The sequence below is a fragment of the Barbus barbus genome (assembly GCF_936440315.1).
Source record: "Barbus barbus genome assembly, chromosome: 34".
Taxonomy (NCBI): domain Eukaryota; kingdom Metazoa; phylum Chordata; class Actinopteri; order Cypriniformes; family Cyprinidae; genus Barbus; species Barbus barbus.
In genome coordinates this window covers 6,739,998-6,766,041 of record NC_136762.1, presented here as the reverse complement: position 1 = coordinate 6,766,041, position 26,044 = coordinate 6,739,998, and the positions used below count along the sequence as shown (strand labels likewise).

Genomic DNA, 26,044 nt, shown 5'->3' with positions numbered 1-26,044 from the left:
ATTCTTCACTCATATCTCCTGCCTCCAAGCCTGGAGGCCCAGGATAGTCCTGGCCCACCCAAACTTGAGTTTGACCCACCCTGACAACCACTTCCTTCTCTAACAGGAGTCACTGAACTGGTGGCATCATGGTGCAATGAAAAAACTAAACAATACATAATCTTCCTCAAAAGTCTTCCTGTACTTTTTCCTCAGTTATCTTTACTTGCTGAGCTCTCCTAATTTCCACTAGGGTTTTTTGCGTACTTATCCATGCATAGCCATCTGAATCCCTTCTGTTGCATATTAGATGGACTCTATTTTTGAAATGAATCATTATTACATTGCACTCAATAAACAAATATATGTGGTAAATATGACCTTAAATTAGCAAGCATTCCCATGTATCTCAATGCCAGTATGTCTTTGCACATGGGCTCTTAGTTCTGCTGCCAGGTTTTTTAAGCGAATCGTTTGAGCTTGTAAATGTCATGTGACATTTAGAAATTTTAGCATTTAGCAATAGCCCACTAAAAAATAACTGGGCAAATAGCCACTAATCATTCTGCCAGTGTTGTTTTTGTTAACTAAAACCATTATGTTCGATAATTTAAGTAAAGCTGGAAAAAATTAAGTATAAGATGAAAAAATTAAACTTGAAAAAATGTTGCCATGTTCAGTGAATTAAATGAAAAATTACCCCCTAATTTACTCACCTTCAAGCCATAAAGGAGTATGACATTCTTTAGTTTATGAAGTTTTAAAAAATTATATTTTTCTTACACAAACGCATCACTTTACTTCAGAAGGCCTTTATTAATCCCCCAGAGCCATGTGTAGAACTTATGATGGATGGACACACTTTTTTTGGGCTTCAAAATTGAGACTTTTTATTCAAGAATTTTCTCGAGAATTTTTAAAGACTTTAAATGCTTGCTTTGTTACTGCATGTTGGCTTCATTGTTTCAATACTGCTCATTGTCCTTTGTCAGATGTTTTTTGCTGAACTTTTAAATCAATTTGGGCCATTAGCCATCCTGTGCCATTTGTGCTACAAAGATAAATGATACCTCATATAATGCAGCTTGGTGAGGTGTACTGAGCAAACTTGTGATTTTTCACTTAGATGATGACTCTTAAAAAGCTGGGGCCTGAGCAATATCATTACCTAACAATTTAATATAATTATTTATTTATTTATAAAACATATGTGTAAGCATGCATGTATAAGCATATTATATTCTGTAGGGTTGGTAAAGTGTTTTTGAGAAATGTTTTTGAGCACCATATCAGCATCCTTGCAACATGGCAACATGGCGAATACCAAACTTGTATTGAAATACTGAATAAGGTGAACGAATAGAAGTAAACTAATTGCTTTTATTTGATTATACTAACAAAATATACATAGACCAAGTAATTTCGTAGCAGTTATCAGTTTGAAGTGAGTTTCGCTTCTATTCACAGTTGCTTTAATATGTCTGAACCTGTACATCACTAATCTGAAACGAATGAATGGCACACAGATGAGTTTACTGAGGCTAATTGAGTTAAAGGGGGATGTCCGAGGACACCATCCTCAGTGAGAGCGCTCAGAATCTGGGCCGATGAAAGCAAGGACACTGCCTTCTCAAGCGGGTCTTTTTGCCAGGCTGCATGTTCTAATCTCATTAAATACTAAATGCAATCAGGGTAAAATCCCAGGTAGGTTAAGGTCTCGAGTGTATATCTACCTGAGTTCCATCAAATCCCACATAAATTGAGCCCGTATACACACACACACAGAGTAAGGAGATCCTTTTGTCTGCTGCTGGCCCGTCACTGAGCTCCTGCTGAAGGAATGTCTGTGGAGAACTCCATTGATGAGGTACAACCTCATGTCATTCTTTCCTTCTCCTCATTCTGAAAGACTTTCCATATGTTGCAGGCCTCTAGAGTCCAGTCTACATGCCGCAAATCCAGACTCTCCCGTTGAGTACTTGACTATGGAAACAAAAGCCAAGATGTAATAAAAATAACTAGGACAGATGTATAGGTAAAAACCGTTATCCCACCACCATTTAAAAGTTTGAGGTCTGTAAGATTGTTTTTGAAAATGCTTATCAAGCTTGCATTTTTTTACATCAAAAATTATTATAAATTATTTTACACACACACATATATATTTAAAAACATAAGAATTTCTAGGGGTGCCAATAATTGTGGCCAACATTCATTAGAGAAAAACATTAATTTCATCATGAGATTTTCTCCCCAATTTCAATCGTTTTACTTCAATTATAGGTTAGAATTTTGTGAATTTTTGAGTGAAAGATCAAAAGGATAAACAATGCAGATTTATTTTCACAGCTGCTTTTGCTCATATTTATCAAGGGTGCCAATATTAGTGGAGGGCACGGTGTGTGATTATATATATATATATGTTCGCACACACACACACAGAGACATACATACATAAATAAAATTCTATAAAATAAAGAATTTCAAATATAAGGGACTCAGAACCATACTATTTTGTGAATATGATCATGATGTAATGGGTCACCATTTTTTAACAACATGCCCTGTTTACAATATAGCCTCTCGTGTTGCATGCATCGTGTCATAAAGAGCACAGGAAACAAGAAGTTCAGAAAAGATAAGCACTTCTACTTTATTACACGTCAAGGTTCCAGAAGATGCCATTCTTCTAAATAGGGGGGTGGGGAGGGGTTTACACAGTCCTCTCCTTACTGCTGGTCATTTTATTCATTAAAAACAAAAATATTTGTTTACATGTGCATACATCCATTCATCTGTACATACACTCATATTGTTTACATGTTTCAATTCATTCATTCATTCAAGAGGACCAATCATTTGCTTGCTTGCTTGCTTTGAGCATCCATAAAACCAAACATCCCTGGTAAGTCCAATATCCACCAATCATCGGTTTTCATTTATACAATACATTATTTACAAAGGAGAACAAGTTTGGTTGAGATGTTGAAGGTTTGGCCACATAATGGTGGGAAGAGTGATGCCCCACACCCTGTATCATAACACAACCCCAGGGTGCTAATTCGACAACTGCAACCTATCGAATGACAGGCAACCTTTAGAACAGCCTATCAAGTTTCAGGAACACCACTGTCACAGCCAATCAGAGCTCAGGAAAACGCAAGTGTAACAGGTTTCCAAAAGCGATACCATCCAGAGTTGGTGGGGGAAAAGGGAAGTCCCTGATGTGCATGTTACATTAATAAGCATCTTTTAAAAAAATTAAGGAAACTCTATAGAACTGTACCATTCTCTCGAAAAAGTTGGATTACACATTTTAAGCAAATATTCCCCACAAAAAGATTGAACTTAAGAACAGTGGACACATTTTAAAAATGTGTCGAGATTCTAAAGGAAAAAAAAAAATTATAATGAAACAACCATGAAATGTTAAATACTTTAACTCTTAAAAGAGAACCAAGAACATTTCTATATATTCAATAATTTACAGATTGTTCATTGTTTGTTTCATTTCAGCAGCAAACATGAGACGTTGAGTTTTTTTTTTACTTTTTTAAACCTGTTGCTGTGAGCTTACCATCGCCCCAGCAATAGTTATTTTAAGCAAAAATAAATCATATGAAATAAAAGATACAACTGTAATGAAATAAAACAGCCTAAAAAAAAAAAAAAAAAAAAGAAGTTGCGAGCAACTTTGACTGGCTTCCAAGGCTTAACAGCAGGATGCTCGATACGGAAAAAAACAAAAAACAAAACTGTACCGCTGCCTGTAAAATCAACTTGCACTACAAGGTTCAGAGTAACGTATCATACAGAACTGTTATGGCACATTCTTGTGCAAGTTTTATTTTGTTCAGTTTGACCAACTACTGGTGATACAATCTGATCAGAAACATTAGTTCAGTCATGGGATTTACACACCCATGAATGTGATCTCTTGAATAAGCTCTTTATTGAGCGCCCAACCAGGGCTGTAAGGCCTCTATTCATTTGTGACGATAATAAAAAAAAACGTACACCCATAATCATTCAAAAAAGTCTCAACTGTATTGTTCATCAGGTAATCTGGTAATAATGTAAAATTTTATTTACGGTAAGCAAACTTGTGCATATATCATTGGGAAAAATAAAAAAAAATAGTACCAAAATTATTTTTTAATTAAAAAGGTTTTAAAAATGTGATAAAAAAAAAAAGGTATAGTACCAAAATATTTCATACTTCTGTTTGGAAGCCAGATATATTCTATATTAGATATATGCAAATTATTAAAAATTGTTTCTTTATGAGCTTTATTATTATTCTTGATATTCATGCTAAAAAAAAAAAAAAAAAAAAAAATGGGGGTGTAGTTCTGTTTGGAGGCCAATATAAACTCCATGAGATTCATTTTTATTATTACAATTGCACGGAGTGTAATATGAAATGAAACACGGGTTTGACCGACATCACAGTGTGTTTGGCAGCATGAGGTCACTCGGCTCACAGTGCTGAAACACAGTGTGTGTGTAAACTCTTTCGTAAAATCCTGAGGTAAGGTCGGGGTGTTTGAGGTTGTCTGTACTGGGTGTATAAAAGTGTCTAACTGAGATCTGTAAAACCTTGTAATCCCATTTGTAATGGAAATATCTGGCAGTACTGAAGGAAATGGGTACAATCAACACTGTTGGGGTCTCTCGTACAAACCCAACACAATATGGCTGCTTCGTAAAGCATCCCTGTACCTAACAATTTGTTGTACATTGGGTACTAGTTAGGTACCATCATTTACATAAATATCATTAACATAACATTGCTTGAGAAACTACAACTACTACTGCAGTACCATTGCCCTTTACCTCAAAAGGTGCCGTTTTACCACATCTGATGGTAGAAATCGATTTGTACCGAGTCTGTAACAGTTGGACAGTAACGTCTGGTAATGTCTGAAGAGGTGCGCACAGTGAAAGTCCGGTTGTGAGAGATTTATGGTTAGTGGATTCCAGCATTTGTGAGGTCCGGATATGTGATGTTATGAGGTCTGTTTTGTCCATATGGTTTTGGTAGCGTCCGGGTGATAATGTGGCTCTGGAAAATGAGGTTAGTGAGTTTATTGAGGTCCAGTTTATTGAGGTCCAGTTTATTGAGGTCCGGCTTGTGGTGAACGGGGAGAGATTTTGAGTCTTGATGCTGAAGAAACGGCGGCTTTCTACTCTTCATTCTGGTGGAAAAAAGGAGAAACGAACTTTAGTCAAGATGATCAAACGGCCACAGACAACACAAAATAAAACCTAAAAGCACTATTTAGAGTAGAAACATGCTGTTAATCTACTTTAGGAACAAGCTGGTCTATAGCGCCCTCTCATACACAAAAACAAACAAATCCACCCTTTCTTCGTTTATTTGAAAACACCACTGTTTCTTGGATCCTTCCTTCGGCCTGAGGAGTAACTGACCTTGCCAACGGTTGATAAACAACCATCACTGTTTCCCTGGAAACGTTCAAAACAGATTTGAACAGCCTGAGAAGAGCCAAAAGCTTTATGACATCATCGCTCGGCACAAACACAGAGAGCGAGCAAGACCTGATGCAGACAATCTGCTCTCTTTCTGTTTATCTCCCTTTATCCATTCACAAGCGTATGTGAGCCTCATCCGAAAGCGGCGCTCCTGACTCCTGCACTGTTCAATCGCACGTCTAATCCACTCAGACGCACACAAACAACTATGTTTTCATTATATAACACTTTCACTGACTGTGATTAAAAGATCAGAACGTAGACAGTCAGCATTAATGCGCGCACACACCTGCTCGCCATCAATTCTGAAAAAAATAAGGTGACGGCACAAAGACGTCACTCATATGTGCTGTGATTCTGGGCTTGTGATTGATCACGACTTCAGACACGGGGTTTAAAGTCGACATGAAAAGATGTCCAGGCCTGCACAATTCTCCAGGAGGTTTGTCATTTTAAACATGAGTCCCTAAAGTATCTTGATAAAAACTGTTGTGAATTGATTAATAATGCTGGCGAGTGTCCATGATATAGTCTAACGTAATTTTTATTTTATTTTTGCCCTGTAGATTGTATTGGACCTATACATAACGTTATAGGAAAAGATGAAACAAAGTTTCGGTCAAATCACCGTCAGACTGCCTGTAAACATGAATTCAATCCAAGAAGAACAAAGAGAGAAGCAGCTGGTGGAGATGTTTCCATTTTTTCTGTGGATAACTGAGTATTCGGTGTTTGCAGTTACAGTATAGTAAAATATAATTATTTGTTGTGCTGAAGTAATTGTATATTATTCTAAACACGCTGTATTTGGTTGTTGTAGATGTTCATCTAACTCAGAGAGCACTTTTAAAGTTTTACCACCAGCTTATCAGAGGGTTGAAAAGTGGAAGTCAGGAAACATGACCAACCTGCTGCAAAACAATAAGATATAATTGTGAGATTCTTGTCTTTTTCCTGTTGTACTGTACTCTCCATAGTTCTAATAAATGTTTCTCTGACTTGTATCCCCATCTTAGGACATCAAGCCTAATCATCACAAGGAGGGTTAGCATCAAAATGGATGCATCACTGACCAATAACACAGAGATGCCAGAACTATCCGTTTCTTCGCAATCAACATATATTTGTGACTGACATGTTGGATGGGTGAGTAAGGTGGAGGGGGTTGAAAAAACTATATTTCTAAAACGGAGTGCGCTATTTGTGAAGTATGAATAAATAAAGAAACATGGATTTATGTTAATCTCTGTAACTGTTGCACTATGAATTGCTGTTTTATATATTGCTTGTCACAGTAAATGCTAATAAAAATGTCGTAAAGGATCACACAAAACCTTGATGTGTTATGCTTATGGATATTTCAATTTTAAAATTTAATTAAAACAAAAATTAAATCCAAAGAATGATCCCATGATGGGAACCCCTAAAGGGTTCTATATAGAACCTTTTAGGGGTTCCAAATATGTAGCGCCTGATAGAACCTTTTATTCTAAGAGTGTATGACTTGTATGCTCTGTTTTTACAAGTCTTCTGAAGTCATACGATGGCTGTGTGTTAGGAACTGATTGCTAAAAGTGTGTTTATTCACTAATATTTTACCCTCCGGCAAGCTGTTAAAAGCAATGACCGGATTGAGTCAGTAAGTGGAATTCAACAACCGAGTCGGTTTAATTAGTTCAAAGAATCATTCCGTTTTTGTGAACTGAATCAAAAGATTCATTCAAGGTCCAACTGAAAAGAATGATGTTTTTTTAGCTGTAAAGACTACTTTGATGGTACATTTGCATCTTGAATGCTCTACTCCCTCATCTTTTTATTTATCACAGAAGTCCAGAAAGTAAATGAGGTCAACTGTGACGTTCACTTTTACAAGTGTTTGTATCGGTGTACGTATTCCCGTACAAACCGCTGCCCTCTTTCCATCCATCTGACATTATTCTGACACCAGCTCTGCCCTGGAATACACAACCTTGCCTGTATCGGAGTGAGCTTATTTGTTTAGACTGGTCTGATTTTGTTCCCAAACCTTTTACCTGAATCCAACGCAGCTTTGGATGCAGTCGTCACAATGTCATACATGAAAGAGAACTAGCCATTACAACATGGAACGACTGACCTGATTTGTTATTTACATTCAAAACAAATACAGCTTCAATTCCTCACTTAACCCCTGAAACCAATCCTGTGATACTTTTCCATTACTTACTTTAATTGCACACAGAAAGCATGACAGCAGGCCCTGTGATGGAGCTGAGGAGAAATAGGCCCCAGCACAGAGCTCCACGGTTCCGATAAGGCCCCAGTTTAAATCTACGGGAAGGACCAGGCCTGAGCTCAGAGCTGGAGAGGCAAACCTCAGCTATAAATACAGTGCTGTGCAGCAACAGAGCAGAGAGCCGCAGGTCTAATAGCGCAGCGCTGAGAATATGAAAGCCCCCTCACATCTCCGCAGCAACCCCGACGTCAAGCACTTTTATAGTGCGGCCATTTTTATGGCCTCTTTCCTCTTTACTTAGAAAACCAGAAAGATGGAGAAAATTGCAGAGGGTGAAATTATAAGCTGCCGGACTGTGCAAACTCGTAGCGTGGGAAAAAATAGAAAAAAAATAAAGAAGAAAAGGAGCTCTAAAATGCTGCTCACGGAAGTCTCAGCATCCCGGAATGAGGGGGAGGAGCTACTGGTAATATTCAGCTTTTCCAGAATTCAATTCCAAAATTCTGTTCTTGGAATTAGTGCACTACAGCGTGCATGATGCTTCAATCACACAAACATCTTTATGATGTCAAAAAAAGACTACAGAACATAAATAATTCCAGTGTATGTTGCAACACAGATTCATTTTGACATAACGCCACATAAAGACCCCACGTTATGTCCCATGTTCCATGACTCATCCAGGCAAGTGTTAACGGATTAAGTTTTTTAACATTTTATAGAAATTGCTATGGACAATTTCCACTCGAGTTTCCAGATATTTCACACACATGGAAATCACAGAATGAACTGAAATGCAAAAGTAATCCCATGACAAATGTTTATCAAAAAAGGTGGACTCAATTAAAAATTTACTCGACTCAGAAGAACTGAAAACTAAACTTAAAAATGAACATTTCCATATAATATAAAATATACTACCAGAGCTAGGCAGATTACTTTCAAAATGTATTCTATTACTGATTACAGATTACATGATGAACACTAGTTACGTAATTAGGTTACACATTTTAGATAATATATTCTCACTACTTTTTAGATTACTTTGTCTACCTCGTTTTAAACTTACCATTAAACATACCGTATTTATATAAAAAAAAGCAAAGAGAAAGAAAATATTACTTTTTATTTTAATATCAAAATGCATTAAACGATAAAACCAGGATTTCCCAAAATGGACTTAATGTGAGAACAGCAGTGGGTTTGTGAGTTGATAAAAAGATAATTAAATCATAAAATGAAAACAAAAAGCAAATTCAGAAGCGTGGAACACAAAATTATTTACATGACTATTCTAAATTGTGAATATAGTCAAAGCTAAATGGTATGGCACACAGGATCTTTAGAAAGGACAATTAATAAGAGAAAAAAAGAATTAGGGAGAATCAATAAATTAAGACTAATTTACTGCCATAGTGTGAAAACGTAATCATACAATTCATAAAAAAGTAATATGATTATGAGCATTATAAAATGTAATAATCGAATTTTCCAGATTACATGTAATCAGTTATTACCCAGCTCTGTATACACAACTGTTCAAAAGTTTGGGGTCATTATTATTATTATTATTTTTTTATACTTTTATTCAACAAAATCACATGAAATTGACCAGAAATTACTGTAAACGTGTAATGGTATAAAATATCAAATAAATAAATGCTTTTTAACGGAATAAATTACTTTTAAAAAACTTTTACAACAAAAGAGTTATCTTGACTTATTTTAAATTAAAATTGTAATTGTATTCTTATTATAAGTAATATTTCACATTATTAGTTTTCACAGTTTTTGATCAAATAAATGCAAACTTGGTGAGCATATGAGACTTCTTTCAAAACATTAAAATCCTACTGTCCCTAAACATTTGAACGGCATGTGCATTTCTATACTACATAAAGTATATTAATAAAGTACCTTTCCAGACTTGGAAAACACCTTTTCAAAATGGTATAGTTATTTCTGCACCACAAGGGTCGCAAAACTGAATTAAAAAAAAGGTAGTCCCACACCAAAGCTTGCACCGTTGGTGGAGCTTCATGTTATATCTGGTCCAAGTGGGCTACTAAAACATACAATTCCATTTGGTGTTGGTATTGACGCAGATAACTCACACCTCACCTTCAACAACCCCTTACACTTCAAGGTTTTCCATGCACGGGACTGTGGGAACCCTGTGGGAATATTCAGGTCTCTTTACAGCACTGATAATATCAACAGCTTGACATTCTCAAAGCTGGGACGTGTGCCTTTTCCATGCCTCTAACATATCACATGCATGTGTTAAAATAAGCAAAGGTAATAGAAGCCAGCATTACAGTGTACTGTAACGTCACACACACTCCCACACTACAGTAAGTTATCTGCACACTCATACAGAGTCTGCAGAGGTGGGATTTGGAGCTTTACTCTGCAGAGAACCTTATAAGGCCGCGAGTGAGGGGTGGTGCTCATCTACCATCAGTTCAATGAACTAACGTCATTCAGCCGTGTAACACACACACACACACACACAGGCATGCTGTGCCAGGACCCGGGAGAGTGGGGACATTTTTAGACTGCTGAAACTTCCACACACATCCATCCCCACACGCTGCAAGGGATACAGTTATAGATGTGTGCCGCAGTATGTGCTGTGATTCGGCACGACTGACGTCAGTACACAGGTCGTATTCGCTGAGAGAGAACATTCAACGCTGACGCCAACACACACACACACACACACACACACCCACCCACCCACCCCTTGATGAATTCAATGCCAAACTTCTGAAGTGAGAAGTGCTTACTTAAAGGGATAGTTCTCACAAAAATGCTATTTGTCATCATTTACTCACCATCATGTCATTCCAAACTTGAAATTAAGCTATTTTTTATTAAACCGGAGAGAGTCTAGGTAACCAAAATGTAAAAGATCCAAAAAAGGTTATAAATAGGGATACGCCGATAGATCAGCCAATAATTGGTATTGGTCGATAAAAGCAATTAACTCTAAGGGTTTACAAAAGCTGGGTGGAAAAACAAGTCTGAAAGCAACTAATGTGTGAAGAAAATGCCTCGTGTAAATGTATGGTTGTTGAAGTTAATGCAATGATAACACAATCTCTGAGCAGAGAAATAGCTCTGTTAATACAGGTTCTATTTGACCATGTGAATCCCCCTTAGTCCAAGCCAAGGTTGCCAGGTCTGTAGAGCTTTGTTATACTGATAAGAAACAAGGTCTCAGCTCTACAATTATGTTCATTTTATCACAAATTCAAAATGTGGAATGACAGATCGCTGTAGCCATTCAAGATGTAAGAAACTGGACTGTAGTGCACATCCAATGGACACTTTACTCTCCCAAGAGGCCATGGGAGAAGACTTGAACGTGAAGTGATGCAACTGACACTGGTAGGTTACATGTCAATAACAACATAGTGAATGTAGTACGTCTTTGGATTGAATTCATGCTATATACACTGAACGCAACACTTTTGTTTTTGCCCCGATTTTTCATGAGCTGAACTCAAAGATCTAGGACTTTTTCTATGTACACAAAGGGCCTATTTCTCTCAAATATTGTTCACTGTGCTCACTAACACAGACTTAGATTTGTGAACAATATTTGAGAGAAATAGGCCTTTTGGATGCAGTCCATATGTATGTATATATGTGTCAATCATTGTGTAGATATAAATAAAAGCCTCAAATGTAATATTGAATCATATAATGAAATCATATCTCTTTACAAGACTTGGATTAAATTGCTCAAAACATATGGATTCATTTTACGACACATAACATTTTTAAGTTTTGGTTACCTGGACTTTCAATGGAGGAACAGAAACCTCTCAGGTTTCATTAAAAAAAAAATATCTTAATTTGTGTTTTGAATATTAACCAAAGTCATATGGTTCAACATGAGGGTGAGTAAATGAGAGAATGTTCATTTTTTACCACACTGACAAACCTCCACTCATACAGTCACAAAACGATGACTAGGAACTTCCCGAATACCTCACGATCGGAGAACTTCACGTTCTCACAGCACTGGGGGAGAAACCACACGTAAGACCACATCAGAGGTTTCCACAACACACCCTGAAGTAACACACCAATGCAGAATTCAGATGCAGTTTGAGTATTGGAGGAAAAAGCTGATATAACAAGGAATAAATCGAAGGTTTGAAAAGATCTCGAAACAAAATGGGGATTAAATATTGGTGTTTGTGACAAGCGAACACAATGGTGCGGCCCATTCTGGGGGCCAGAGAAAAACAAAGCGGCTGTATCAGCTCTGTGTGTGTGTGTGTGATGTGGAAGAGACAGTGTGCGCCAAATACCATTCCCTTTAGCAAAGGAAAAACTTCCATCTCCCACACACACACACACCAGATGTTTTGCCTACTTCAGCAAGTTGAGACACACGCGCACACACTCAGTTTCTCCTCCCCTCACCGCTGCACTCATCCTAGGAGCTGTAAACTACAAGACTCAAAGCAGATTTTCCCTCTGCTCAAGATGGCCGTCGACTGCTGGCCTCTTTTGATACGGACGTGAGGTAAAAAGTGGCTGTTGCTGTTCGTCGTCTCCGACTCCTCGTATTTTACCAGACGTGAGAAACGGCGGATCTTCAAAGAACTTATCAGAGGAGGCTTATGGAGACCCACTTCACACGGCTCACAACGGCTCTCTTGTGTTTGATCACACTTTGAACATGTTTACATGTCTTGATAGAAGCCTTTTTGAGGGGGAGGAAGGATATGACTTATGACCTTCGCAAAAATACTATGGTAAAAATTTGTTTTGTAAAAAACATGTAAATAGTATAGTTTTACTTGCACATTAAGTATCACATAAATACCATAGTACTGGAATCCTGCAAATATATAGGTAAATTAGTAAGTTAAGTTATATAAAATGCTATTACCATCACTTAACTATGGTATCTGCTGCCACAGCACTTTTTCTTTAAGGGAAAATTCTGAAAACTTGATTTTTTGGGATTTTCATGTTTTTGGACATGGTCACAATGTTTTCAGACTTTACCGCAATGGAATACTACATTAATACCAATGTCATTGCTTTTGTAAGAAAAGATGATGTTCTAAAGAAATAAAGCCTTGAGACTGTTACAAGAAGTACCATGGTAATACCATATTATGCATAATACCATAACAGTGGATACTGTAATCTTTACTGAGGTCTAGCATACATGGAATTACAAATATCTTAAAATACCAATAAATGAGGTATATTAATATGGCAATTTCACAACCATTCAAAAGTTTGGGGGATGCAAGTTTTATTTTTTTAAATTAATACAAATGTATAAAACTGATCAATAGTGACAGAAGAGACATTGTTACAAAATATTTCATATACATTTCATATTCATATTCATTCTTACCCACCTAGAAAATAAAGACTCCTATATGTTAGAATGCTGTTCATTGACTTCAGCTCGGCATTCAACACAATCCCACAACAGCTCATAAATAAACTAAACCTGCTGGGCCTTAACAACTCCCTTTGTAATTGGATCCTGGACTTTCTAACCGGAAGACCTCAGTCAGTCTGTGTCGGCCACAACACCTCGAGCACTACCACACTGAGCACAGGTGCTCCACAAGGCTGTGTGCTCAGCCCGCTGCTCTTCACACTGCTGACCCACGACTGCACTGCCAAGTTCAGCTCCAACCACATTATCAAGTTTGACACAACAGTGGTAGGTCTCATCAGCAACAACGATGAAACGCACTACAGAGAGGAAGTGGCACAGCTGGTTGAAGGTGTGGCACTAACAATCTGTCCCTCAATGTGGGGAAGACAAAGGAGGTTGTGATGGACTTCAGGAGAAACTCCGTTGACCACCCCCCTCTGACCATCGACAGCTCGACTGTGGAGAGAGTCAGCAGCACTAAATTCCTGGGGGTGCACATCACAGAGGATCTCACCTGGTCCACCAACACCATGTCACTCTCCAAAAAGGCACAACAGCGCCTACACCGGCTGAAAAGAGCAAGTCTCCCTCCACCCATCCTCACCACATTCTACAGAGGCACCATTGAGAATGTGCTGACCAGCTGCATCACTGTCTGGTACGGGAACTGCAGTGCTGCTGACCGCAAGACCCTCCAGCAGACAGTGAACACAGCTGCAAAGATCATCGGTGCCCCTCTCCCCTCCATCCTGGACATTTTCCTTACACGATGCTCCAGCAAAACCAACAGCATCGTGAAGGACTCCACCCATCCCTCCCACAGTCTCTTCCAGCTCCTACCATCAGGAAGACAGTACCGGAGCATCAGAGCCCGCTCTGCCAGACTGCTCAACAGCTTTTTCTCTCAGGCTGTGAGAGCCCTGAACTCAAACCACCCCACCCCCCTGTGAAACCCCATGCAAACCCCTACCTCCTGAAACATGGACCACCCCCCACCCCACACCTTACCACTCGCGGGCCGTGCCCCCCCCCCCAAACGAGTTACTGTGCCCCATCACTTTCCATCCTCCCTCCTCCTTGTTGAACATGATCGATTTTAACATGAGCGAAAGTACTGATAAAACAGCGCACATAAGATAGTGTCGCCACCCCCCGGTTGAGACTGTACAAACCACCTGTAGTAACACACTCTCCTTTATGTGCACTAGACACTTTAAACACACTGCTGTGTGAATACAGTCCCACAAAAGACTCAGCAATGTATGTATGTTTACATGCTCATGCTCTACAAATCATCCTGCTCTGTTCCCCAACCAGCTGCTTGACTCAAAATGTTTCTCTTTGCACATGTACAGTATTTATGTGAAGCATTCGTATAGTTTGTATTTTTTATCTTTTATTTTTTTAGTTTGTATAGGGTAAATATTTATATAGAGTATACTTATAGTTAAAATCTGTCAGTAGGTTAGTTGTGTATAGGTTTATAGTGTTTTTTTACTTCATTGTTGTATGTCTGTATTTATGTAGCACCGTGGTCCTGCGAGGCACGACATTTTGTTCCACTGTATGTCCCCACATGTAGCGGAATGACAATAAAGCGCAACTTGACTTGACTTATATTAATATTTCAAATAAATGCTGTTCTTCTGAGCTTTCTATTAATAAAAAAAAAACTGAATTTTCCAGAAAAATATTATGCAGCACAACATAGAATTTTTTTTAATTGTAATCATTTTTCACAATATTACGGTTTTTATTGTATTAATGATTAACTAAATGTGGCTTTAGAGGCATTCTTTCAGAAACTTTAAATCAAATCTTGACTGTAATATAACAATAGTGTAAATTACAAAAAAGTATCATGGTACATGAATACATTAAACAAACAATATCTAAGAACTACAGTGTAACCAAATGATAAAGGAAGGCTTGGTTAAATAAAAAAAAAAAAAAGTATTTTTGGCGAAGACATATGTTGAGAGAGAGAGAAAGGACCAAAATGGAGTTGACTCTCAATTTATGACCTTTCATTAGAAAACTGTCCCTGATGACTCACTCAAACACTTACACATGATGTGCCCTTAAACAAAAGGCGACTGACAACAAAGAGCTGGAACACACAACTCAAATTATTTTACACAGAAAAAGGGGTGAAATAAAGAGAAAGAAAATAAAAGGCGGCCCTGAGGCGCAGGCATGCCTGAGCGGACTCACTTGAGAAACTTTCCACTGACGGTCTGACCTCAGCGACAAGGGCGCTCACACACACACACACACACACAGAAAAAGACATCACAACAAATCCAAAACTGACAGAGATGACCTATAAGTGCTCACGTAGTATGTAAGCCTCTCCGTGAATCACATCCCAGAATGTCTTTCGGCTTCAAGCCAAGGTCGTATTTACCGCCAGAAACGCAAACAAAAATCAGTCAGTGAGTTTGCCACAGCTTCATTTGTATGGCGTCTACTATGATGTTGTGGGAAGAACTGAAAGGAGAAATAATTTACTGCCCTCCTCTAAAAGCAAACATAACATCGTAAAGAAGAATTCAGAGTCGTAAATATCGCACATCACCTACATCAAGCGCTCTCGCTCACACACACACACACACACTGACGTCTTTTCCTGTCATATCTTTATGAACTCTCTGTTCTTGCATTGGCCTTGCCCCAACCCTGACCAGAGAGAGAGAGAGAAATAAAAAGAGGGAGAGAATGAGTGTGTGTGGCTGGGGTGAAGTGAGGACATGAAGCTGACGGATCCAACTGGGCTAAGAGGAACTCGTCCAGACCAACGGAGCTGGGCGGAGTGGAAGAACAGTACTGCTTCTCTCTCAAACACACACATGGGCTAGAAGACAGATCCAACGTACAAAGAAAGACTCAGCACTTTTGCTCAACAGAACTAAACATAAAAGACACATGGAAACACGTACTACGGATGTCATGAGACTTAAATGTCAGTAGTCAGTGCAACCGCAAAAACTACTATGCTATAAACAACCATTAACAATCACGAATAAGCATCAAATATTTGATAAAGATTTATTTTAGTATTATAGCATTGAAACATTTGACATCTAACATGTCTTGATGGCATCTTTGGAGCGAGCACATCTAGCACCGTCAAAGAACAAAGGCTGCTCTATTAAAGCTATTGATCGAACAGGTTCCACTTTCGCCTCATCAGTCCAGACATTGTGATCTCCTAAAAACAGACCCCTATGTCCCATCCAAGAGACCATACCATTCCCGCTTGTGGCCGGCACCTATCAGTGCCTGACAATGCAAAACCCTCTGCTTTCATTCACCCATCCGTCTGGCCGCAAAGTCGGTTCAAATGCCTGTCAAGCATTGTGGAATAGCGGCACGGATCATTCCCTTACAAACCCATGGCTCACGTCCACCCGTTTGATGCCAAGTCTCATGGTGGGAGCAGGAACACTCTGATACCTGGCCAAGCTCACCACATCCCTCCGTTCCGACCCTCACCCTAAATAGTCAGCAGCACATTAGCAGTGTGAGTACTCTGTGTGAAATTTCTGACAAACTTAGAATGACTTTGAAGAACAAAACGGGATGTGGGAGTTCACGTGGTTCTATCTTTGGCGGATAAAGCTAAATGCAAAGCTCTGATGTGGAAATGATACAATAACCACATAATATTCAACATTAATGAGATAAGCGAGAAGAGTAATCACATGCATATTTGACTTCACAAAACCCAGATAGAAACTGAGACATTTTGTTAATTTTATCAGCATTTCTAAAAAGACTTTTAGTTCTCTATTTACGTCAACTGAAATAAATAATTTACTCAAAATCAAAATCATGTCATTACTTTCTCACCAAAAACTTCTACAATGTTCTTCTGGTGAATACCAAAAAACATTCTGAAGAATCTCTGCAAAGCTCTTTTCTGTACAGTCAAAGTGAATGGGAGTTTGAGAACAGGTGCCGTCAAGCTCCAAAAAGGACAAAAATGCACAATACAAGAACCATTAAACTATTCCAAATAAAACGTGTGGTGCATATCAAACCTTATGAAACCAAACAATATCTTTGTGTGAAGAAAACTTTAGCTGTTTTAAGTAGTTCATTCAATGATATCTAGGTCTCAAAACTGACATTCACATATAGAATTCTGCAGCCGTGACGTCAAAAGCCAGAAGTCTAATTGTTCATGGGTTCCCTTGAGATTTTCCTATGGGTTTTTCATTTCATGGGTGAAATGAGGTGTGTGGTAAACAATTTAATCATATCTGGATGTTTTCTTGTGCAACATAATCTGTACACACTCACACTCCAAATTTTTCTATGTAGTCATTTATTAGAAACAAACTTAAAAAAAAATATACATATCCTAAAAATGTGAGTGCGTGTAATTTACATTGTAGACCAATGTCCAAGTATCATCAATTTTTATACATTTATTTACATTTATTCATTTAGCTGACGCTTTTATCCAAAGCGACTTACAATTGCTATACTGTATATGTCAGAGGTCGCACGCCTCTGGAGCAACTAGGGGTTAAGTGTCTTGCTCAGGGACACATTGGTGTCTCACAGTGGATTCGAACCCGGGTCTCTCACACCAAAGGCATGCGTCTTATCTACTGCGCCACCACCACCCACATTTTATTTATCACAGCTTGTTTTGCTCATGAAATAAAAAAATCTGATTATAAAAACCCATAGTCTTGAGGGAACTCATGGCGAATTAAGGCCAAAATATACTTCTGTACGCAAGGGTCCGCATACAGTGAGCGTGATGCAAATTTCATCCCCTGCATAGCATGCACGTACAGTATATGCACAATCCAATTTTTGTAAACGCGCATACTTTGTATCTTAATTTCTACTTTTGTTCGTATGTGTCATATATGTTTGGAAAATCATAAATGTAAAAAAAAAAAAATTGAATTAAATGAAAAAGTTAGTTCACCTAAAAATTAAAGGCAGTCAATACAAATTCTTAATTAGTTACATGCTATATCAAATGCAGAACTATTAAATCAAAAACAGTATGAAACTAAACAGAACTAGACAGACTAAATTAGACCGAATTAGAATAGAATACTTAGGGGAGTGCACGCATAGTCGAACATTCGGATATTCGGTCTCTAATTGTAATTCGAAAAATAAAAACACTATACGAATTTTACGGTGTTAAATTGCTGGCCGTAAATGCAGGTAATCCATGATAAATCCTAAGCAGTTATAACAACACGCTCTACAGCGCCACCCAGTGCATGTTAAGTTGATAGTATTTGATCACAGAAAGTCGTCATCTCGAAATTTGGATTTACTTTGATCTAATGATCTTACTAAATGTAATTACTTCTGATCAAATGAATTCGTGAAACTGATTCATTATACTATCACCACCACAATGAGAAATCATGAAATCCAAACACAGTCGACTGAGGAAAGACAGCTGTCCATCACTGCATTTACGACTGCAGGTAAGCGCAGCGGTACTCCGATTGAGCCGAGAAGAGAGTTTATCTGATAGTGAAATTATCTGCAAACATACATAAAGTTTTCTGGAGGGAGAGTGGTTTAACACAAAGCGCTAAGAAACTGTTAGCACACGTTAACAGCGCGTTCTTATCGTTATCAGACTGAGGAAAAAACTTTCATCCTAGCATGTGGATATTATTGCTTCTCTCAGAATTAATACGTGAAAATTTAAACACAATAAATATAGGCTGACTCGAGTATATGTACATTCTGTAGGCTACTGTAATTTGAACAATCTGCTTGATTTTTCCGTTTGCTCTGCTTGATCGTGAATGCTTTTTTTAAAGTATTTTTTGTTGTTGTTTACACGTTTTCAACCAAAATAAAACCTTGCGATATAACTTAACGTTGTTGAGGAACAGCTAATCATAAGCTTGTTCAGAAATCGTGACAAAAACTGGATAATTAAAAATAACGTCTTTCTCATTAAACCTAATTTAAATAAACGAATATTCGTTTTTTTATGAGCCCGAATATTCGAATGCAAATTTTTTGGAAAATGCCCATCCCTACATGCATTTCACATTACTTAAATATTAATAATTTCTGTTGGCATGTGTGCTCTGAGCATCTGCTAATATTTGACCTTGGGTACAAATAACCCAATTTGTATGAACACACAACAGCATTTACTCTATGTTCTTAATGCTGAAAGGGATAGGTTATGCCTATTAAGCAAACATTTTACTTCCTGTCTTAAAACACTTCAAAGCAAAAACAAATCTTATGTGCTATATGGATATAAATGCCAGGGTCGTTCTACATGAAACACTGATTGGAGAATTTCTGGTTCCCCTTATACATGGCCTTGATCAGTTAATCTCTTAAACCCTCCTTATTTCTCTCTCCTTCTCCTGCTGTGTGCCCCTTCCTACCTCTCTCTTTACTTCCTCTCCATCTCTCCATATCTCTGCCTGTGTCTACTTTAACAAGCGGGTCTGTAAAACAGGCACAAAAGCTGCTGTTACATTCCAACCCTGGAGCTACTCACACACACACACACACACACACACACACACCACATACACCTCTCATTTCCCCGTTCACACGCATTCCAAGGATCTCAAAGAACAAAGCAGCAGACCTGCCAACCTCATCCCACTACACTACTGATGACCTTGAGAGTGATCTCCAATTTAGCCGTTTTTATGAACCTGCTACCTGCCTGATCCATCTTCGCTCATGCATCAACTAGAGATCTTCATGAATTTCCATATTCAGTTGTAATTTAAATTGATGATCTATTAAGTTAGCATTAATACAGAACAATGCATTGTTAATATTGCTCGTACTGCAGCATTAGGAAAGAATTAAAAGTGTTGCATAACTGCATCATTTGTACTACAAACATGAATATCAACAGCTCAAAATGAAGCAAGCAAGAGGTGTGCTTTTACTTTTCTATACACTCAGAATTAATATTTTTACCTTGAGATTTTAAATAGTTTAATTTACATTCATCAGAATGAATATCAGACTATTTCAAACTATTTTTATTATTAATTTTTTGAAGATTGTAAATTATATTTTAATAAATGTACTGGATGTGTTACAAATTTTTACACTTATAAACAAAAACAGTTAAGAAATGGGAATATTGGCCTTTTCTCTGTTAATAAATATTTATTTAAAAGTTTGGGATCAGAAAGATTTTTTTTTTTTTTTTTAAAGAAGTTGTTACTTCTATATTATTTATTTTTTATCTATTATTTATCTCATCAAGCATGCATTAATTTTGATAGTAAAAGTGACAGTAAAAGACATTTACATTGAAATGATGTTTTAAAATGTTACCACTTTTACTGTATTTTTACTATTGATCAAGTAAATGCAGCTTGGTGAGCATAAGAAACCTATATATTAAAAACATTTAAAAAATATTACAGACCCTAAACTTTTGAATGGTACTGTATAATTTTATCAATTTAAAAACATTAACATAAAATTACCATTAATATAGATCACTGAATTTGAGGTACAAGTGAATAAATCAATCATTCCTTAGCTTCAAATTAATCAATGACAATTAAACAATAGCCTAAATTCAACTGAATATCCATGATTCCTCTGATCTGATCCCAGAGCTCCGCCCCTAACAGATCACGCTGCTGCACAATACTTCTAAAGGATGCAAGAATGGGAGGGAAAGACAACAAAGAGGAAAACTTGGTTGAAACGGAGTGAGAGGGAGAAGGGGACAAGAAGCCACTCTGTAGGATGACCCCATCACGGTGGCCTGAGGTGGGCTGGGCTTCTAATCGTCTCACTCTGACCAAACCCACCGAAGAACTCCGTCACCCCACCACTGCCCAATGGTAATGCGGCTTTCTGAAGCCCCCGGCATCTCAGTCTGTGGCCCCTTAATCCACTGTGACATGGGGAAAAAGCGCTGCGGCAACAGCGTTACCATAGAGATTGGTGGCATTGGCGCGGAGCCACACAGGAGCATGCCATGGGCAGAACATGTGCCAGAGGAGACAGATGAAATTAGGACCTGAAGCTTTAGAGAGACATCCTGCCAAGACTGTGACAACAACACATGCAATAAATGCACCAAAAATAACCCCCACACCAAGAACTACATAACAAAATGCAAAAGCACAGGTAAAAGAAAAACAGGGAGTTTTTCCTAAGGTGGACACACACACACAAACAAACAGACACACAGGGCTTCCCAGAGTCAAAAAAACATTGGTTATGCAACACTGAAGCCCCTGTGTTTTCTCTCACCCCCCTAAATATACCAAGCCAAGCTCAAAACACACACACACACACACACACAAAGCGACCAAGTCAGTCAAGAAAGCATATGGGTGCAGGTTCTCACCCCATCAAAACAAATGCCTCCTTAGAACACACTGGGGCAAGCTCACTAAACAGTTGCGTAAAAACAATCTGACAGAAATAATAATTCTGTCATCACTTACTTATCCTTATGTCGTTCCAAACCTGTATGACTTTCTATCTTCCGCGAAAAACAAAGATTTTAGACCCCATTGAAACTGTATAAACAAAAACAGTTTAAACATTCTTCAAAATACCTTTTTTGTCTTTTACAGGAGGGGAAAAAAAAATCATACAGGTTTGGAAAGTACACAATTTTCTTTTTTGAGTGAACCATCCACAACAATATCCTCATTCTTTTTAGTGAAAACAAAACATCAAGAGCTAAAACAAAAAATAATGATACAGTGTCAGCCAGGCATGACACACAAACCCTTGGGCGAAGTGACTTCTCACAGCGCTTGATTAATATCAAAGATAACTCTGAAGAGTTGACTCACACATCAAGTAAACTTCCATTCAGAAAAAAGACATCCTATAAGCTTCTTAGTGACTCACAAATGCATATATGTGCAGTTTTTTTTCCTTTTGTCGCATCGGGAACAAGTGTAGACATGCTAACCCTTTCTGCCTCCATTCACAAATATGTCCATTTATCAGCCTGAAGAGGCCCAGTCATCAGTGGGAGGGAATCTAAACCCCCTTAGCTCTCTCCTAAGATTTCAGAATGGGATTTTCCACCAAAGACTCAAACTACACAGATAAATGGGGGCTGATTTTATAAATAATAACATGATATGCATATTACCTATTAAATGTTCTTGACAAGCATGATAACACAAAGAGACATACATAAAGAAATTTTACAGCTCAAAATGTGCCAATACTCAAGAACACAGCAATCTCAGATGCTCTATTGATAACCATTCTTAAACAAACACTTGGTCTTACCTTCTCTGCTTGTGAGATTCCCTCTGGTCTCATCTGATTTCTTGAAGTTTATACTGGCGTAGGCACTGAGGTCTTCTATACCTTCGACGGCTCCCAGCTCCACTGGCCGAGATTGGAACGCATTCCAGTCTGGAACATGCTGCTCTCCATTCTGCACCAGATCCAGATCTATGTAATTCAGGCCGTTCTGGTCATGGTTTGTTAATGTGGGAATTGGGCCTGAAGTGTTTTCCCTTCGCCCGTTGGTTACTGTAGATGCAGGTGGAGCTGCAGAAGCAGCAGAGGCCTCAACGGGTCTTAAGCACACATTCTCGAAAGAGGCGGAGCTGTGGCGCTTCACTTCACCTGACTGACAGGTGGCCGACGTGTCAACTGACCCTCTGGTCATTGTGGAAGCAAAAGTTTCTGAACTGTGTCGTCGTCGACCTTGTGGGTCAGCCCGGATTACTTTAGCCCCTTGGTTCCGCCCAGAAGTGGAGTTTACTCGTGTGAATGCACTAAGACCTGACAAAGGGCCGATCAGAGCCGGTCTTCCTGGAGCACCGCTTAACAAAGTCACATCATGATTGGTTGATGCAGAACAAGGCGGGGCATTATCTGCATCCGGCAAGGCCTCGGTCATCAGCATCATTTGAGTATCTGGAAAACTAGTGCAGGATGCTAACTGCATGCTGATGTAGTCACGGTCACATATGCTCTCACAGGGCAGTGGAGGGGAGGATACAGAGTTTGAAGGAGTGATTATGGCATAGTCTGAACAGGAAGTGGAAATCTGCATTTCTGGGCACAAGCGACCAGCCTGCGAGCCCAGCTGCATGTTCATGTACTCAGATGATGAAAGGTCCGATGGGGCCTCAGCATCACTTCTGGAAAACACGGGTGGGAACAGCGACGCCAAGCTCACCGAAAATGCCTTGTCGTTGAATTCAATGTTGACATACTCGCCAGGACTTTTGGGCTCTGTGGGGAAGGGACTCTCACGTGTTCGTGGAAGAGTACTTGCTTTGCTAGCGTCCAGTGACAGCCGTGTTGGACGTGTCAGCCTCCCGTTGCCCTCTGACCTTTTGGGTTTGACATTAGACTGCTGCGAGTTGCCTTGACCACCCAAGCTGTCGCTGCTCGCTGAAGACGAGGAAGAGTCGGCATACGCCAATCGACTCGAGCCCAGTGATATCCGAAGAGGGCTCTGGTCCTGCTTCCTGTTGGCGTGTTTGAAGGAGCGGGGCAAAGAGAAGTAAGCATACATGGGCCTGGGAGGATCTTCTACAGGGTTGAAAAAGCAATCTGGAGGCGTGCTGGTCGTTGAACAACTAGCCGGGGACATGTTAATGTAGTCTCCACAAGATGACACTTTACCTTCCATGCTCTCTACGGAAAGCTTAGGGTTGACGCCATTAGTCCAGATCTTGCCATAGTTTGTTGTGCCATCTGGAGAGCAGCTGCCACTTGGTGACATCATCATGTAACCATTGGAGTCAACATGTGAGTGTTGCCGGGGGTTGATAATTTGCTGTGGTGCAGACACACTTTTTGGACTCATGGGCATGTAGTCACTGCCTTTCGCCGTTGGAGTCGCAGGCGCAACGCCTGGCAGCATGGGCATGTAGCCGTCATCTTTGTGATCTGGTCTACTGTGGTCTTTAGCTTGTGAAGCATCTATACCTTCCTCTGGGTAAGAATGTGTTGGCATGAAGGAGTGCCTGTATGTTGACGTTGATGACGATGCAGAGCGGCTTCGTGGGTATGTGGGCATCATTACAGTATATTCCTCCAGCGAAGTAGCGGATGATTGCGAGGGAGTTTTTTGATGGCACGGAGTTGGCGGCGATGCACCAGAAGAATGCGTTCGCTTCCGGAAACATTTCTCCAGCTCGGGCTCCTCCAGTCTCGATGGTGTTCCCCTGGATTGGCTTCGCGATTGGCTCCCGGCGCCAGGATGTGACCCAGGCTTGGCCATGCAGATGTAGTTGTTTATCTCCTCCTCCCTGGCAGGTGGTGTGTGGCCAGGCGAGTCTGGAGTCACGCTACGGAAGGAGCTCCGAAAGTCGCAGGGGCTGGATCCGTATTCATCCGAAGAGATGAATCCGCCGTCACTGGGCGATCCAGATATGGAGGCGCTAGAGCGGCGTGGAAAGAGGCAGTCAGATGTGGATCCGTGGCCGCTGGTGCTGCTGGAAGACAGGCTGACGGGGCTGATGGCTGAGGGGGAGCACCGTGAGGTGGGCGTGGGGATTGATCTGCTGTGATTGAGTGGTGGTTGAAGTCTGGAGGATCCACCCCTGTGTCGCTGCGATTGAGGTCGGGCTGTGCTCGGACTGCTTGGACTCCCATCCACAGCCACCGGTCTGGACATGGTGCCCTCCCCATCGCTGGACGCTCTCACTCTGAATGAATGGCTGTGTTTGCCAGGTCTAACAGGAGAAGTGGCCGTCACACTCTCTGCCCGAGAGCGCCTGCCTAAGCCAACTTGACTGGGGGGAGGATTGTTGTGATGATGCCTCCTGACAGGCACTGAGATGGGGTTTGAGCAGTTGGAAGATGACTGACTTTTGCTGCGGGGTCTGAACTCTTCACTCATGGCTTTCATGGCTTCTAATATAGTTTCATGCATGTTCTGAGCCACAACGGAGTCGTCCACTTGCATCCAAAACTCCCCAGGCCCGGTCACTGCAGACCTCCCGACTTCAATAAAAAAGAAATTTTCAGAGTGACCACATCTTCTAATGTTCATTAACTGCAGGACCACAGCGGCCGCGTCAGAATTGAGTTTCACAAAACTGATAGTCTTATTGGTGAGACATAATCTGTAAACACCAATCAAGTTCTTTGTGTGACCCAGACCCTTTGGTTTCAAAATAACCTGCCAAACCTCTTTGAAGGCAGGTCCCGGCGTGGTTTCGCCGTAATTATCCTCGCCAACTCCGCGGCCCGAGGCAGTTTCGTGGACCTTACCCCTGTTATGAAGATCCACCAGGGCTTGATACCACGACTCCTGCTCTACCTCACTTTCAGCAGCGATGGCGAAGTACTCATCCTTGGTATAAAGCGCGACGAGATGTTTGTTTTTAGAATCGGCTCTTTTGTTGATGTTAAAGCAGCTCTCCAGCGGAATGGACCTTTTCGGCGCTCCAGACTTGTGTCTCCACTTCTTCTCGTTTTCATAGTACTCCAGTCGGGACGGTCCGGAGGCGCTCGCCGCTCTCAGTACAAAAAACCTTTTGTGCATGCTTTTGGGCTTCCGTAAATAACCCACCTTCTTCACGTCCGAAAAACATCCTTGCTCAGTGGTGGGGCTTGCCATGTTATAAAAAAAACTGCAGGATCGAAAGTCAAAGCCTTATGCATGTAGCGCTACTCTTCGCCAAATGTGAGCGCTGAGAGAAAAATGGTTCCATTTAGTAAAAATAAAAAAATAGCACTACAGGTCACTTTTGTGCAAGAGCTTCAGTTATAACAATTCATCGATACCGTAGTGCTCTTGGATTGTTTTTCAGCAGCATTACATTGTTACAACTAAGTTTAAATAATCCATCGGACATCCTCAAAAATATTGCAAGTACCGGAAAGCACCAAGTTTATGATGTAAAAACAAAAAACAGTAAAAATTACAAAACAGTGTCCTTTTCAGTCCGGAGATCCGAATGCATGATCAAAACAAGCGCAGTCAG

At 39.8% G+C, this 26,044-nt stretch overlaps 1 protein-coding gene across 2 annotated transcripts; it reads right to left on the bottom strand.

Annotated features, from left to right (window-relative positions):
* Nucleotides 1–1,346: 1,346 nt before the first annotated feature.
* Nucleotides 1,347–25,677, bottom strand: LOC306854533 (insulin receptor substrate 1-B-like; the record flags this gene model as incomplete). 2 transcript variants are annotated; one of them, XM_079392654.1, is made up of 2 exons in its annotated part: nucleotides 1,347–1,962; nucleotides 22,377–25,677. In XM_079392654.1, 2 exons carry the CDS (start codon nucleotides 25,675–25,677, stop codon nucleotides 1,877–1,879), a joined length of 3,387 nt encoding a protein of 1,128 aa, XP_079248780.1. In that variant the 3' UTR covers nucleotides 1,347–1,876. The 2 variants fall into 2 exon arrangements, with proteins under 2 accessions (XP_079248780.1, XP_079248781.1); XM_079392655.1 differs by lacking the exon at nucleotides 1,347–1,962 and adding an exon at nucleotides 2,610–5,177.
* Between the last annotated feature and the right edge of the window lie 367 nt (nucleotides 25,678–26,044).